This window comes from Ammospiza nelsoni, chromosome 10, assembly GCF_027579445.1.
Source record: "Ammospiza nelsoni isolate bAmmNel1 chromosome 10, bAmmNel1.pri, whole genome shotgun sequence".
Lineage (NCBI taxonomy): Eukaryota > Metazoa > Chordata > Aves > Passeriformes > Passerellidae > Ammospiza > Ammospiza nelsoni.
Genome location: NC_080642.1, coordinates 14,250,141 through 14,267,615, shown reverse-complemented (window position 1 = coordinate 14,267,615; position 17,475 = coordinate 14,250,141). Strand labels below are relative to the sequence as shown.

General features: G+C 39.5%; 1 protein-coding gene across 1 annotated transcript in view; it reads right to left on the bottom strand.

Annotated features, from left to right (window-relative positions):
* SLC9A9 (solute carrier family 9 member A9) overlaps positions 1-15,985 on the bottom strand; it is a 174,835-nt gene extending 158,850 nt beyond the window's left edge. The window contains exons 1-4 of the mRNA XM_059479635.1: positions 15,738-15,985; positions 9,915-10,117; positions 6,996-7,073; positions 6,320-6,396 (exon numbers count right to left, since the gene is read on the bottom strand). Of these exons, the coding sequence (XP_059335618.1) occupies positions 6,320-6,396; positions 6,996-7,073; positions 9,915-10,117; positions 15,738-15,909 (530 nt within the window). The 5' untranslated portion in view covers positions 15,910-15,985. The remainder of the gene's footprint in view (positions 1-6,319; positions 6,397-6,995; positions 7,074-9,914; positions 10,118-15,737) is intronic.
* Positions 15,986-17,475: the final 1,490 nt, after the last annotated feature.

Below are 17,475 nucleotides of genomic sequence, written 5' to 3'. Positions count from 1 at the left end.
CTGAGCTGCACATTAACATGTGCAGCGTGCATGCAGCATGTTCATCTGCCTTTGGAGAAATCTGGAGAGACTTAGTTTGATTTTTCAGCTGAATAATCTCTGTTGAGTTTCCTCAAGTCAATGCTAAACTGGGGCAATACTGTCTGGTGAGTGAAAAAAATGCCTGCATTCACTCCAAGATGGGACATGGAAGCAGCCATAACCTCCAAAAAGGGTACCAGCACAGGCACTGTACTCTTATAACAGCTATACTACATTTATTTCATGTTTTCTTACTAGTTTTGTCTTTATTTCTACTCATAGGCTGAATATCTGGCCTCAAAATATTGTTAGACATTATTGAAGTCAGACATCTGATGTTCAGGGGCTTTTAACACTGAGGAGGGTAAGTGGTTTATATATAATTTTCCCCTCTTTCTCCTTCAGTTAATTTCTACAGCACTAAGATACTTTAACACTTCCCCTCAGCAGTTTCTGTTTATACCAAAAAGAAAGCTGTTATTCTTGCTTGTGGGGAGGTTAAGCATTTGCTATTTACAAGTGGAGTGTGGAGGAAAGATGGACCTGGGGGTTTTTTATGTGTCATTTGATGACATGCAGTACAAAAGAGTATTTTATTAAGGAAAAAAAAAAATACTTGTACATGAGTTGAGTCTAAATTAATACAAAAGTTATCACCTGGGAGGCAAGAGCTTAGCTGGTAGAGCAGCAGATAATCCTTGTAAAGGTATTTGCTTAGTTTATATAGAGCTCTGTAACAGAGATTTTGTTTTTTGTTACCCTTAACCTGGCCCCATTTTCCCTTGCAGAAACAGTTCCAAAATCCAGAAGAATCCCACAGCACCGCACAGTAAATTCAAGCCAAAAAGCATTTGGCTTTGCTCTGCTGGAGCACATAGGTACAAGTGTTTCATTTCCAAGCTGTAAAGTCTATCCACAGCCCTCCAGTGAGAAAGAGCACCAGATTATAGGGCCACTACTGCTCCCTGTCAGCAGACCCCATTTGGATATTCCATTAGGCTTCTGGCAGAAAGTAATAAACACATCCAAAACCTCCCTAAACTCCCCTCTAGCCCAAAGTACTTATGGAAATAAAAAATATCCCCAGTCTTGTAGAGCTCAGTAACCACAACTCCTGCCTGCTGAGGCTTTTGGGTACGTGTCTCCTCACCTTTAGAGTAATGTTTGGGCAGGTGTAACAGTGACAGAATTGAATCTCTGACTGGACAGTTATGTCAGGATGCATCTCACCCAGGTAAACTGTGGAAAGGAAAGTTGAACTTTTCTTGTTAGTGCTGCATTTGAGCAACAGTGTTATTAATTCAGCCCAAGCCATCCTTCTCTAGAAGGCACAGAGGGACTGCTGTAACAGTACAGTTAACAGTGAAGAAAAAAAATTCCATGTGATGGTGGAATATTTATATCATAGACATTTGAATGGAAAATGTCTACTTTCATAGAAAGTTATGATGGAAATTCTAATCATGATCAACAAAAATATTTCTATTGGTATTTGATATTTTTGATACTCCTTTCTTTCTCTCTTAAAAAATTTTACTTATATATGTGTATGTCTATGTACAAAGACAAAAAAATTGCTCTGGTTTTCAAGTAAAAACCATCTAGGATTCAGATTTTAAAAGAGAATTTTAAAAGTGTATATATTATATTATATTATATTATATTATATTATATTATATTATATTATATTATATTATATTATATTATATTATATTATATTATATTATATTACATATATAATTTCATTTCATTTCATATTTATTATATTTATTATGTTGTATTATTATAGTCTCAGCGTTTAGTAACCATATGTGGACAGCATTTGAATATTCATTTGTAGAATGGTGAGGAATGGCAGAGGAAAGGATTCTTGATTGCCTGTGAGAATCAATTATGATGACTTATTCCTCACATTTGAATTTAAATGTCAGAAGAGACTTTGTCCAAACTGTTAGTCACTGCAGTTAAACACAGATATAAAAAAGAAATACTTTGATTCTATGAGGGTTTTTAATTAGAACTTGAATTTTGAGCACTGATTGCCACGAAGTGATCTGACATGGTTACTGTAATCCAGCATCCATGTGTTCACAGACATACTGGAATGAATCAAGCCAAACTAACCACCTGTGGCTCCAGCTGAAATAAGGAGAAGTCCTGTCTCCCCAGCCAGAGAAGGTTGTGCAAACTGAGCAGCTAATAAAAACACCAACATCCTTCTCCTAAAACAGGGATCATCCTGGCATGATTTTTCCTTACACCCCTATTATCAGTTATTTGCATTTCATAGCTTCCCTCAAAACAACAATTACTCTACTTTTTCTGATCCAAACCCCAATTTTATCTCAGCTTTATTCAAGCAAAATTCTCCCTGCAGCCACAAAGACAGATCAAACTTGGCCTATGCTTTCTGTAAATACATTTGTTATTTGAGTTGCACACTCAGAGAGCTTTAAATTCCAGAAAAATCAGGCCTTGCCAAACGTAGTAGACAGGCTGGAAAAAATATGAGTGAGTGGCTGCAAACATGCTGCATTCTGAATATCGAAAATGTGGCTTTGGCATTGCAATTCGAGAGAAACCGAATGAAACCAAATAAAAAATCACAGATAAGACCAACTTAATGATCTCAGTGCTCACATGCATAGGCATCTTGGCCCTGGCTGCCACTGAGAATGCTGAGCAAAGAAGTCCAAAGGATTTCAAGAGGGGGAAAAATGCAAATGGTTCTACACCCTCTGCCACTCAATATGTTGGTCTGATAGGTTGTTATCACAGTTATACCAAGATTTTTCCAAATACTTAAGCACTCTTCCATTATAAAAATAGAAAATTTCTATTACAGACATCAATTCTGGAAGATGCACCCCAGCACAGTTTATTAAAAATAGAATCTAAGGGAAGAGAACACTGTTCCTTGCAGAAGTTAAGATTAGGTCCTTTTCCCTGCTTCTTCCCAAGATGTAAAAAGTAAAAAAAAAGGCAAGAGGGGGCAGATGTTAATTTAATACTCCAGCAGCCCAGTTTTCATGCACTCACTGGGTAGCATCAGCTCAGTGGTGCTTCAGCTTACTGTGGTCATAATACACAGCTAATAATGAGGTACCTATGGAAAAATACAGCAACCCTATGCAGCAGCCCCACAGAAACAGGGCTGGCTACACAAGTATGTGCAGAAAGCCCCTGGAGTCCTGGGGAATATCAAATGGAGCACAAATCACAATGGGACTTCACAGGAGCAGCTCTGACTGCAAACCACATTGTGTTCATGGAAGCACAGTGAGCAAACCAGGAGAAGCCATTAAGTCTTTTGTTGGCACCTGGAGGTGACGTGGAATAGAGTGTTTCAGTTTGGACTGCAGGACAGGGAAGACAGAGATGAGACAGAACCACCAAGATAATTTGAGGGCTGTGGCACCTGAGAAGAGACAGAAGATGAGCTCCCTCATGTAGGTGGGAGTGGAGCTAAGTGCTGTCCTCAGGTGGGTACAGAGAACATGAAGCCCCTTCTGAAGGCTGCAATGGGAAAGGATGGGAGGCAAAACTTTCAAGGTGAAGCAAGGGAAATTGCAACTGGATAAACACTTTGAAAGACACTTTGTAGTGAGAGTGGTTAAGACTGGAACAGATATCTCAGAGCTCTGGATGACTGCAGACATCCAGACATTGTTTCCAACCAAAGTTATTCTCTGAGTCCATGAAACTCAAGGAATCTCCTACAGCAGAAGACTGCCTGCCCTGTGTCAGGCTGAGCCTCACAGAGACTTGGCCTGGATGATTTTTCTCAGGAAGAAAGAGCAGTCTCAGTGGTTATCCCACAACTGCTCTTCAGAAGATAGGAAGCTGGAACCACTGAGAGAGAAAAGATCTATTGAAAGACTGGATCTTCTATGATCTTACATCATGCAGACCCAGGAACAGCAAACTTCACCGTGAAGGGGACCACTTCAGCTATTCTGCAGTTAAAACAGGGCCTGGAGAGGGGGAAATTCCCCTTTCCCTCATGGGATCTCTCTGCATACATCTTTGCTTGTCAGATTTGGTGTGAAGGGCATAATTTGCGCACTTTGCTTGGAAAGCTTTCTATCTTTCCTGTGTGTTAAGTGGCTGAGGACAGTCTTACAGCAAATATGGGCAGGCACTCGTTAGAGCAGTACTTAGCTGAAAGCAAGAAGGTTTTGGCACAATCTTCTCTAAAAAAAAAATCAATCTCTCTTACTCCTCCTTCCCCCAGCCTCAGTGGGAATATCTGATTATAGCCTTTTCACTCAAATTCCACACAGCTCCTCTTTCTTGAGGCCTTTCACACAAAAGCAAAGACTCACAAAGAGCAGACAGGCACCATTGTATCCCTGTGTTCCATGGCAACGTTTTAGCACTCCAAGAGTTTGCAGCAAATCCAAATGATGTTTCTGTTCTTTATTAATGATATTTCCCAGCTGTTTCTAGTTGACAAAGAGAGGTCTGGTCATTCTTTGTTACAGGCTGTGCCCTGCCACTTCAGGGAGCCCCAGAGGGGCTCACACAGAGCTCTGTAATTCAGGCAGCCAGAGCACAGCCCCAGTGAGAGGCTGCAGACAACAGAGCTTGAGCCTGGGGATATCGAGGTACTGCCTGTGCTTGTGCTGTGCTCATATGATGAGAAGAAAGCACAAGTTTAATCATACCTGTGCGCAATATATTTTTCTACAGTGATGATACCTAGAAGTACCTCGGGGTTTTGTCTTTTTTTTTTCTTTTCTTTTTTTTGTAACAGAACTAGTTCTTCACCCTTTCTCTCTTAGGACATAGTTTTCTTTTAGGGCTTACTTTTCATTCCCTTCAGTAAAGTTTTCATGTCATCTTTCTTCTTCATGCAGTCATTATCTCCTCCTTATCCTGACATGCACATTATGCAAACATGCTTCACATTCACACAAGCCCTGCTCTGAATATATATATTGCTGCCTTCTCTGCAGTGGTTCCAGTGGGGGCTGTGGGTTTGTACAAGAACACAGTGCAAGGCCCAGTGCTCACCACTCTCTACCCTAAGGTTTCCTTTGGATCTTTATCCCTGACTTTGGGCTTGAACTTTGAACTGCTAGTAGGAATTGTTCCTAGTAGGAACTTTTTGTAGTAGATTCTATCTGCATTTATTCTGTTTTAGATAAAATGGCATGGATCTAGGAATGAAAGTATTGGGAATAAAGGCTGAATTCAATATATTATGTTTATTTTAACAAACTTATCCAAGATGCTCTGGCACTTTCCATTTACAAGGGGCAATGTCAGAGTCCTAAACCAAATGCATTTTTAAAGGCATTACTGGCTGGACCACCATAATGCTTTCCTGCAGTCTCACAGATCCACTGGCTTTGGTTTATGTTCATAGCTGAGACAAGAGAGTGGAAGCGTCCAACGCTTGGACAGGAAGAGTCCAACTGAGATCCAGAACCATTGTTACCTCAGAAATGTGCTACCATTTGGCTCAAACTGTTGTTTGGATGTAGATTTTCTTACTGAATTTATAATTTCAATCTTAGGGGTGCTCTCTGCCACAGATGGGTATGAAAAGAAAAAAGAGCAAGGGTCATAGATATAATACAAATAAAGACAGGGGGAAAATATGAGTGATGGAACTGCCCAAGCTGTGAACTTCAAGAAGTGATGAGGTGCCATTTCTTGAGAAAAGCAAAATTTCAGAAAGCAAACTGAGGTTGAGCTTTTCCTCCCCAATAAATGGGACACATGGCACAATGCCTCTGGGTCTGAAACTGAAGGCATCCTTTTTCCTGAGCCCAAAGATTTCAGTGGTTTTTCTTTACATGAAGGGGAGACAGCTATGCTGAGAGTTTACACTCCTCTGTATTGCAGCACAGATGATGATCATACTTTGATTGCAGAGTCTAAATTTTCCTGGCACTTGGAGCAACCATGGCTTACAGGACATTTAATACCACAATGCCTCTGGTGCATTATGCTTACTAAGCTTGATGATTAGAAATCTAGGATTTCAAGATAGATATGATGACATACCCATAAAAGAATGGTTTTAAAATCATTGAACTCAAAGTTATAGGTCATTCATGTATTTTACTATTATTAAAATGACATTAAAGGAGAAACTTCCATCACATATTGATGCCAGTAACAGCTTTATATCTTTTCCATCTCAGCACTCCTTGAGAAGGAATTACTGTATCTGCTACACCAGTTGCTAAGTATATGGACCATGCAGGCTCTGCAATTCTTTTTAAAGTTTAGTTTTTAATTGAAAGAAATACCAAGCATGTGAAAATAGCAGAAGGCACTCACTTACCCTATGACAATGCAGGAGATGGCAGTTCCCAAAAAGGCATAGGTTAAAATTGATCCTAAGTTACGGAAAAAATGTCTCTGGGGAGGAAAGTTTGAAGGAAAGTCCTTTGTTATATAGTAAATAAAAAAGCATTCAGACCAAGTAGAAACACATCTAGAACTGTCATTTGTTACAACACATTTCTCATCTAGAAGATGGAGCAATATTGGCAACCTCAGTTATTTTGGAAATTACAACTTAAAGGTGTTCAGGTTTTTCCCCCAGGTGGAATGCTATCAAAATTACCTCTTTTTTATGTATCTGGCCACATGTTTCAGGATCATGGCAGATTGGAAGTACCTGATGCAAATGGTATCATGACCCCATCCCTTGAACAAAGTCCTGATCAGGCAGGATATGGAACACAGGCTGTTCCTGCCTGCAGTTCAGAGCACTCAGAGTGGTCTCCTCTGAAAACAGGGAGGCCTGAGTGCTTTGAACTGCACAATCAGATCTTTGCACAGGGACAGAAAGAGAGCAGAATGAGGGCCATGAATCATTCATTTTAATCCATTCCTGCTAGGCAATGGATTAAATTGGCAATGAAATTGTTAGCTGACCTCTGTCATTGGCCTGTTGGGTCTAGAGAGCAGCAGCCACACTCAGACCCTTCTGTCACAAAAAGAAAGACACATACCTTCTTCAAACTATATCCAGCATGAAATATAATGGGTGGCAGCAGAATGTTGAAGAAGATGGAAGGATCAAAGGTCATCTGCTAGGAAGGACAAAAGAGAGGGTAAGGAAAAATAAAGTAGCATTTAATTTGATATGATAGTTTTTAAATTGTGTCTTCTTATCAGGACTGATCTCAGGCTCACCTCCACTGTCTGTGAGATTATTCTGAGGTGGTTTTTTGCAAGTATAAATGTGTAGTTCCTTACAGCTTGTAGATGCAGACTACTACCTGAAAAGTATTCCTTCAGGAAGGAAATCAGTTGTGCTACATTACAAGGAACACATAAAAGCAGCTTAACCTGTGACAGCAGCTGCCCTACCAGACATGCAACTTGCCAGTGCCATGACATAACTCCTGGTTCAGACATGATCTCCTGGTCACTTTCAGGAAAGACACATCAGCAGTGTTGTGCCTCAGTTCCCCATGTACAGAAGGGTGACAAAAGGCCTACATCACCAAAACCAATGTAACATTTCGTTTGAAGGAAATAATTTATAAAATAGCCATTAAAATTTTAAAGCAATGCTAGAATGAGGAAGTGCACTGATCATACATACTGGCCTTCAACTTCTGGCACAGAGAAAGACCAAGGACATTGCTCAGCCATTGCAATTCAATAGAATAGAACAGAATTCTCTTTAAAATTACAGCATTGCTGGAGAAAAAAAACCTAAAAAAGCCGACTTAAATAAGCCTGTGTACTGCTCAGTGTTCTGTCAGTGGGCTGTATTGTACCAATACTTTTAAGAGACAGGAGGTAATTAGTGCAAAGGCTTACAGCTCCTTTGTTCAGATGAAGTGATATTTTAAGGCTATAGTATTATAGATTATTTTCCTTCAAAAGAGTAAGACCTGCCTACAGAATTACTTCTGCCTTCTTACTAACAGACAGCTTGATTCAATAAACAGGAAGTGAGAGCTGAGACTTTTTTCCATCCTGCTCACTTTGAATTAAAAAGCAAAAAATTCTAGCTAAATTACCTGCCAGCAACATTAGCTGTGCTGACACTACCATTGAAAACCTAATGAAAAAAGGATTTTGTTCATTTATGAACTAACATTCTCAAATGTTAATTTTGGAATTAATTCAGCAGATATGTTGAAATATCTTTTCTGTGGGCATCAGAAATCCTGACTGCATGTTTTATTATTCAAAACATGTTCTGAAGAATACATGTTTGTAAGTCATGGCACAATCTATTCTCTCTGATAAAAGGCGCTAAGTAAACACTTTTAGTGCAGTAAAAAGGGAATTACAGTTGTACAAAACCCAGAGCATGGTGTGATCATGCTTTCTGGTTTTTACATTACTGCTTTTGCCAGTCAGGAAGGCTGCCAGGCATTGTTATTGTCTCATCTCCTAAATACAGCTGAACTCATCCCCCTTTCCTTTTTTATTTATTTTCTTTTCAAGAGGGCATCTGCCAGGTAATTTTAAAGGAAAAAGAAGTGAAAATCCAGGCAGACTGAGGTCTGTGCAATAATTTAGAAGAACTACAATTCACAGCTGAGACCTTCAAGAGCCTTCCAGCAAACTGAGACTATATAAACAAGATTGGGCAGTTCCCTGTAGGGGCAAGAGAAATTTCTGTGCAAGTCATTGCTCCTCCTCTCTCCTAAGTCAGCTCCAGAGCCAGGTCTGGGGAAGAGGATCAAATGTAATGGATTAGTACACGTGCCCTGGAAATGAAACACACTTTGGCTGAGACAGAGCTGCAACTGCAACCAACTAGCAGGAAAAAGAATGGAGATTCAGCAAAAGCTGATTAGTCTGACTGCCACAGTATTTTCCTGTCTCCACCCACCACAACTCTAATGGTCCTTGACAGTCTGGTTCTTTCTGAGAAGGGCAAGTCTGGCAGTAACAGCAGACAGGCACACAATGCTGCTGCATCAGCAAGAAATTTGAGCAGATGGTTAAATGCAAATTCTGCTGAGCTCCACAGTGTACATTCTAAGCATAACTTAAAAGTTTTCCCAATGATAACTGTATAATACACAGGTCATGCATTACTGTGCTAGACAAACGATAATACTTGGAAAAAAGCTAAATAATACATTGCACTATTGTAAAAAGCCATTGGTAGGGGCTTTGGAGCTTCATGTGAATATGCAATGTTTTTTAGCACAAAATTCAGGTTTACAAAGTGCTTCTGCACTCCAGTGTTCTTCAAATGGCTGCCATTTAAAAAAAAAGTGAACATTATAAGAAGCAAATATTATTTGACCAGGGAAACATATACTAAAAAAGTGAATTTTTTTTTTATATACTGGAAAAAGAAAGGGCCATGGCATTGTGAAAGACTCCTACACTTCCCTTTTTGCATCCAGCCTGCATTGCCCCAGTGCTGTCTCCCTACTGAGGACCACTGCAGGAGTGGAAGAATGTATGAGAATGCTGTGATGAATTTAAGTGTACATTTAGTACATATTTATAAGTTTGTGTTTTGAAAAATGTTCAGAGTTTGCAGTTTCCTGTGCTATCCACAGGAGGTAACCTCCCCTTGCATTATCCTGCCAGAGCAAGTCACTTTGAAGGCAGAGGAAAAGTAAAGATATCAGTGGGGTTTATAAAGGTTTAGTGGCAATGAATCCAAGTTAACAGCTGTGTCTGCAGTGAACTCAGTGTCTGCAGGAGCTGGGACTGCCATTTGAAACAGCTCAGGAAACCATTCTGTGAGTGCACAGTCAGCCTGGAGCTAAATGATGGTCAGGGCTCTACCACACTTCCTTTCCTTTACTGTTCTTCTTCCCCACCCTAAATTCAGAACAGACTCTCTCTGTCTCATTTTAACTTGAAGCTTGTTTTCCTCTCTCAAGCCTGAAAATAAAAACAGAGTTTAGAGCAAAAATAAGATAAAATAAGATAGCTTTTACCTTTTGAAGTATTGTATTGCCCTGGTGACCATTGACATTGTGGTGGCTGATCTCTCTTTTGTATTGATATTCATAGACCTGATTAGTTATATTAATAAGCAGAGTGGATGGCCCAGATTTCAGTTTTTCACATTCATAAACAGTACCACTTTCAACATCTGATGAATTTGTCACATATCGTATAATTAATCCCATTACAAGGCCTGAAGAGTAAAGAAAAAAAGAAAAATTAGATATTCAAGTACTTTTAAGTATTTGATGACACACATTTAGAGAAAAAATTAGCTCTGCCAAAACTAGGATACCTTTTCAGTGTTTCTACATTTACAGAACCTCTCTCAACACTTCATAGATGACCACAAAATATTCTTCCAAAATGGTAATTTCATTAGAATGCAGATGTTGGTTTGACATATGCACAGTCATACTCCTATTTTTGTGATCCAGTTGCTGGCATAATAATTAACTGAGTTTCTCATCCACTGCATTTTCAATAGTTATTTAGAGCAGGGAGATGTCTGCACAACTCATGTGCTGAACTGAGCATATAAACATCAGCTGTGCTGTTGGGTGTTTTACACACTTCATTTGTGGGGACAAAACTCTGACACATCCTCAGGCACATTCTGCTTTCTGTAGAAGATTGCATTTTTGAGACTGCAAAAACATAGAAAAATAAAATCAGGAAGAAGGGAAGGAATGATAAGACTATCTACAATGTAGGGGTCTTACAGATATTTTGTTTTCCGTTACATTTAACAGAAAGGAAAATGTATTTCTGCAGCCATCCTCTGGACAGTATGACTCTTTCTGTGGGCTCTACTGGGAGGCTGCATGTTTATTTTAGGAGAGGTAATATTTAGCTAGATAATATTATTGAGATTATTTCCACCCTCAGAGACTTTGATTTGGTTTCAAATTTAATTTCCATATTTCTTTTATGTCATGTATGCTTTCAGTCCCATGTATAGATTGAACAGCTTTACAGCTACTAATTATTAGCATAACCACGAAATGCTAAGAATGCTCAGATGAAATATTGATGGAAGACACCTAAAAATCTAGATAGATATACTTACTATTAAAAGACAATAAAGAAATTAAATTACATGAAATATCAGAGAAGCATCTGCAGAATATGATGTAACAGTTTCAGTTTGATCTCATAATCAGAAGGGGAATACAAGTGATCACAAGGACCTCAAGAATCTTGTTTTTGTCACATCTCTTCCTAACAGGGACTCTTGGAAGTGCAGATTCCTGGCATAGCTGTAAGTCAGGTTTGTTGCTTCTTGTGGGGATGCTGAGTAACAGCTGTAGTGTCTGTTTTGGTGTGTGGAGGCATTTCTGCTTGTTTAGAATCTATTGTTTAGTGTGGTTGCTTTCTAAAATGATGGAGGATTTCAATAAGCTGTAGAAAATCCCAAGACCTCTCTCTTAAGTTACACAGCATTAATGCAATAAATCAGATTATAAATCTAGCTGTAGTAAAGGACAGAACTCCTCAAAATGTTAGGGGAAGGTATGTGTATGTAAAGGGAAGCAAGCACTGCATGTGCCACTATGAAATATGACTTCCACAGTGCTCAGCCCAGATGTCCAAATTCATGAGTCAGAAACCAGGAAACCATTCATTAGTTAAAACTGTCAGGGTTTTCAGCTTTTTTAAATTAGATTTCCTCCAGAAGAACCACATAATTAATTTTTAAATTCAATTCCAAATACGTTAAAAATTCAGTTTAATTTGATAAACTTGATATTTTTCATTCTGTGGAGCATAAAATGTACAGGTTTTCCTTTACCATTTTTGTCCTTATGACTCAATGTTTTAAACTACTACTTCTATTACCAGGAATTACATAATCTGCTCAGGTAACAGAAATATTTTGTAGACATTCACCAAGGCCTGTGTGAGGACACTGGCAGAAAAAGACTATTCAAAAAGTGTTTTAAGCACATTTATTTAAATGCAGCATTGAAACAGAAAAGGCTGTCACTAATGTTTCAGATTTCTTTTAAAAAGTCTCAACCCCTTCCCTCCTTTGAAGTGGGATCTTGCAGCAAAATCTCACTCTAGCTACACCTCAGTCATGTTTCAACTGAAGGCAATGCAGGTTCTCCAGGGTCTTAAGTGGAAGCAGGAAAAAATGGTTAATTACAGATGTGACCATTGGTGGGATTTTTCAGTCACTGTGTCAAACTCCTGAGCTAAACAGGACTGTTCTTTCCCCAGGATTTCATCTAGTTAGCTGTTAAATGCTTTTTCTAGTAATAACACTCAGGGAGGCAGTTTTAGTAATTACTTGATTTTTCTAAATATTTAAGGTTTTCTTTCAAATTTCTTTGTCTCAAGAATGATGTTCCTCTCTTCACCTCACCACTACAAAATTTCTGCCTTAATTGTGATTTTCCTATGTCTCTTCCGAGTCTCAACAACCTTTCTTCATCGTGAATGTTGTAATCAGGAAGACAATGAAATACTGTTTTATGGAGGTTCAGAGATTTCTCCTTCTGGCACCTGTTCCATCCATTTCTGCCTGTGAGGTATGGGGATACTCAGAACACACCATCAGAAGGCAAACAGAATTATTTCACACAAGAGGCTTACTGGATTTAGAAGGTATAAGAATGAGAGTGTTCATCATTAGACACCTCCAGCAAAGCTGAATCCAGAACTGATTGTGCCTCACTCCCAAATAATTGGGATGCTCAGGAGGGGATGCAGAGGGTTTCTGTGAGTCAGCTTTCCCTCTGCACACCTGTCAAAACCCATCCCCTCCAAACCTGCTGAAACACCTCTAGCCACAGTAACCCAAAGCCATTTCATGTGAGCACCACAATGGCTCTTCTGTCATTCAGCCTTTTTGTCTTTTCATTCCAGTCTCATCAACTAATGCCATGGAGCACAGCATTGAAGGCTGGTACACCTGCAACCAGCCCCACCTTCACCTGGGGGGTACCACCCACTCCCTAGGGGTGACAGTTCCTCAAGCTGAGAACAATTTCCATTTAAATCTGGTAATTAACCTCCCATATAAAAGGCACAGCTTGATTTGCTGCTGGTTTGGGGTTTTTGTTGAAGTTCAGTTCTGACTGCCTACTTGCCAGAGCGTTTTAGTCTCTTAGAGCTGTGGTGGTACCTCTGTGTGAGCCTGACACCTGAGTTGTGGGGAGAATGAGCACTTTGGATGCTTGCACTCAGTTTGTCACCGCACAGCTCTGGGTTATTGCTGCACTGTGAAGGGCCCTGACTTGCATCTTACATGGGGGATTTGGTGCCTAATGGTTTATGGCTGAGGCATTTAAAGCTGTGTGGCCTGGCAGGAGGTGGCTGCAGGCACTTTGGTGTTCTCTTGGCTCCTTGTGTCTTCTCCAGCACCAAGAGGCCACATCCTGGGGCTGGTGTTCTGAGAGGGCTCACCTGCTCTGACCCCAGGCAAGGGGCTTTGTTTTATCAGTGCTGCTGTAGATCATCCCCACACTATTCCTGAGTGTGCTCTTGTATAGGAAACTCTCTCATACCCACCTGTCTCCCTGGTATACAGAAATCAGGAATTAAGTTTACTATTAGTGGTCTGTTTATCAAACCCAACTGCAATGTGAAGGGAAACTTGCTCTCCGAGACTCAGGAAAACCAAGGAATGAATGAATGAAGGTAAGTCTGTATTCTTCCTTGTTTTTTGTGAGTGGTTTTTCAGTTTGGTCTCAAAACAGACAAAATAATTTGAGTCTTTAAATACTTTCAAGCTAAATGCCTTGCTATATATATATATATATATATATATGTATATACACACACACACACATATGCACTTTGTGAAATAATGTTGAATTAATTCTGCATTATTCAAAATGCCTTTTTTTTTTACTTTGTGGAAAGATTTTAAAATTAAATATAGCTGTACTTATTGTTGAACCATTGCTTTGGTTAAAAAAAATTAATGCACCTCAGTTATTTAGGTTTCTAAATAGATAGTATGGTTGTGTTTTTTTTTTTCTAGGTGGAACTATTCAGCCTAAAACTGAATTTTGCTACTAAGCCTATAAAATAAAAAACCTAACCCTAACCCCCCTTTTCATTTGTTCTCTACTTTAAATAGCTCTTTCTATCAGGCTGTGTTCCGTTTGTGGCTGTTCAGCATTTTGCAGTAACTGTAAAACTTCCTGGTTTTGTCTTTCTATGTTTGTTTTTTTTCCCCCCGGTGTTCCTCACACTTTGCATTAATTCCCTGTCCTCCCCACTGCTCCTCCCCTGAGGGCACAGTCGAGGAATGGGGCCCACCTGCCATCCTGTGGGACACACTCTGCAATAAGTGCCCATGTCCTATCACTTGAAGGCAGTTTCTCAGTTCACTGGATTGCTATTCACATATCTAATAAATAGCTCAATGGGCTGGAGCAAAGCAAACTGGCAGGACTGGGACCTATTTTTGTGCAGAAAAGGTAGAAATTAGAATTGTTTGGAAAGGGAAGGTGAAATTAAGTGAGGGCAGGACTTGTCCCACTGTCAGTGCTTGCTTGGTGCCATGAAGATTTTCTCCCAAAGGTGCTGCCAGCTGATCTGACAACCTCTCTTATGACCTCTGAAACTTCACTCTTTTTAATGTTGCCATTCCATGGTGTTAAAGATAACTATACCCATATCCAAAATTTTGAAGGATAAGAAGGGCAGTATTAGCTTTTTAGATCCTACAGATAAGCTTTCTCCTGTTTGACGACTGCCATCAATAATGCAAGACTAAAGAGATAGTTTATTTGAAATAATGAGGAATGTCTTAATAATTCAAAAGCTTTGTCCTGCTGGAGCACTCATCTCTTAACCAATCCAAAGAATATGAGCAGGTTATCCTCATGATGTGCAGAGTATGTTCTGGGCAGGCAGCAAAACAGAATCAAATGATGAATAAAGCCCTAATTCCACACTTATTTATTTTTGTTTTGTTGTATTCTCCCATATTTCATTTCTGTTTTGGCTTTTGTCTAAATTTTGAGAAAATGCCATCAACTGCACACGGCAAACAGCACAACAGTGAGAAGGAAGCTCCTGCAGTAGAGGCACCCATCTTAACAAAAGCAGCTTTGGGTATTGCACTGCTAGAGGATGTGGTGTGCACAGAATGTGTCAGGCTGGTACTCAGGTAATGGCTGAGCTGTTGATTTCTCTCTTCCATTTTGACAGTTTGTCTTCCTGTATGTATCTTATGGCAGCAGAGTCTCTCAATGAAACAGCACTAAGAGCGCCAAGAGAAGTCATTACACATGTAAGTGTGAGCCATTAAAGCAGACAGTACTTGGGAAACAATGCAGAAAGTTCTGTGTGAGAGTGAAATGCAACACGGCAAAACTTCATCAAAGATTAGAACTAGGCAGGCAAGCTAGAGTTACCCTACAATGACAGCATTGAGAGCAAACTTGAGACACATTCTTTTCAAAGGCACAGAGCAAAGCCAAAAGAAAGCTCTCAAGATTTAAACTTTATTAGACAGCTTGTCTGTATCCACAAGGCTCCTTAGACTAACAGCTTTGAACATTGGACAAACCCAAGCAGGCTGTTGTTGTAAACAGTGGAGTCCCCAGCTCTGCTGCCTGGGCACAGGATGCACATGCTGGGGACAACCAGCTCCTCACAGCTGCTCCTCTGCCCAGGCAGCCTCTGGCTACCTCAGGAGAGATGCTGTCACATCATTATTTTACCCCACACTTAGGGAGCTGATGACATTTAATTCAGCACATTTCTGAGCTTTGTCAGCACTTGAGATCAAGTGCCTCATCATAAATATGCAACTAGTCCAGTGTTATGCTGGCACTTGAATTTATACTCACCATAAAGCATAGCTCCTCCAGTTTCATGCAGAAAGCGGAATCGATGGTTTTTAAACAACCAAATTGTTAATATTGTAAGAATGAGTAGAAAGTTAAAGATTAGCAGCTCCACAGCTCCCTGATGATAAAAGTGATCTTCTTTCACTGATACATATTCCTTCAACTTCTCCATTTCATTCCCTTTATAGAAAGTTTGTGAAAAATAAAAGAAGGAAAAAAAAAAATCCCAGGAAGGAAAGTGTTGTCACCTTCAGTACAAAAACTCCAGACACTAGAGAAATTCACAGCAAGCACATCTGTTTCATTTGCAGCCTCATGGTGAAGTGCCCCAGCTCAGAATTCAGCTGGATTCTGGTTACAGCTTCCTGTTTCTCTCTTAAAGCTGCCCTGTCTCGTTTCTAACGGTGCGATTGTGTCGCTGGACTGCGCTTGCTCTGGCTGTGGATGCACAAATTGCCTCCAAGGCTCAGACTCTCCATCTCTCAAATTCTGCTGCAAAACTCAGCGTGTGTTCATCATGTTTTCTTCCTGTAGATTACAGCCCAGTCTGAATCCTAGGAGTCCTATTTTGTCTTCACAGTTTAAGGTGGAAAAAATTATGTTAAAAAAAATGGCATAAAAACTATCACTGCACTTTGGAAGTTTAAGCACCTTTCCTCTTTCCCACTTCCCCACGTTTAGATGTAAATCACATAGGAAAAAGGTGGCACTTCTATGGTGCAAAGACAGAAGAAGAAAACAAATCGGGAATAAGGATTTCAAGATTTAGGCACTTGTATTGAGCCTGCCAGAAGACAGATCTCTATAAAAGCAAGGGTCCAATTACCTGGAATTAGAAGTACTTAAAACCCCCCTATTGAACAGAATAAAATGTTTGCACTTTTTGATTTATTAAGTTTATTATCCCATTATGCCAGAAAAACAGTAAAAAAACTCTATGGATAGCAAATACTCCTGGGCTTTTGTCTCTGGTCAAGGCTGCTATGCATTTACATACAGAGAATTTCAAACAAGCTCTAATCTTCATCAGAAAATCAGCAATTTTTATGCTCATTATAAAAGATGATTTTCTCATTGTTTGATGTTAAATTCTCATAGCTTTTTTTTTAAAAAACATTTGGAGCTAACTAATCTGTACAAAATCCACTCCAAGTCAGGTAGGTGTCAAAGGGGAATAACCCAGGAATACCCAGCTGTCCATACTTTCAGTGGTTTCAGGACTGTAGCTCATAATAGAGTGTTCCCAGGGAGGCACTGGTTCTTCAATCAGTCTAAATATTTTGTTCTCAATAATAAATCAGTTTTGTCCTCTGCATAAGAAGATTTCAGCCCCTTTTTTCTTTCACTTTGTAAGAATTATTTTCCCCCTAATTTTTTTTCATCAATGCTTTTTCTTTGCTTACCAGATATTTTTTCAATCTGTCTTGTTCTCTACATGTTTCACTATTTTCTCTCCTTTGTGTTTCCCTCATTTTCTCTTTCTTTCTGTAGGTTTGCCTTACAATTTGCAAACGTGATCAGGGTTAAGTCAAAACTGTATTTCTCAACTAATTTTCAAGGGACCCTCTGTGAGATGCAAAGCTGGCAGAAACCAGAGGACACCTCCCAAACTAATGAACTGCAACTCAATTTTAAGCAAGAGTAACAATTCTAACTGGTAATTTTTGAGAATTATTCAATACTGTATTTTGAATTAAAAAATAATGTAAGGGAATTGGGTGTAGCAATTTCATATCCA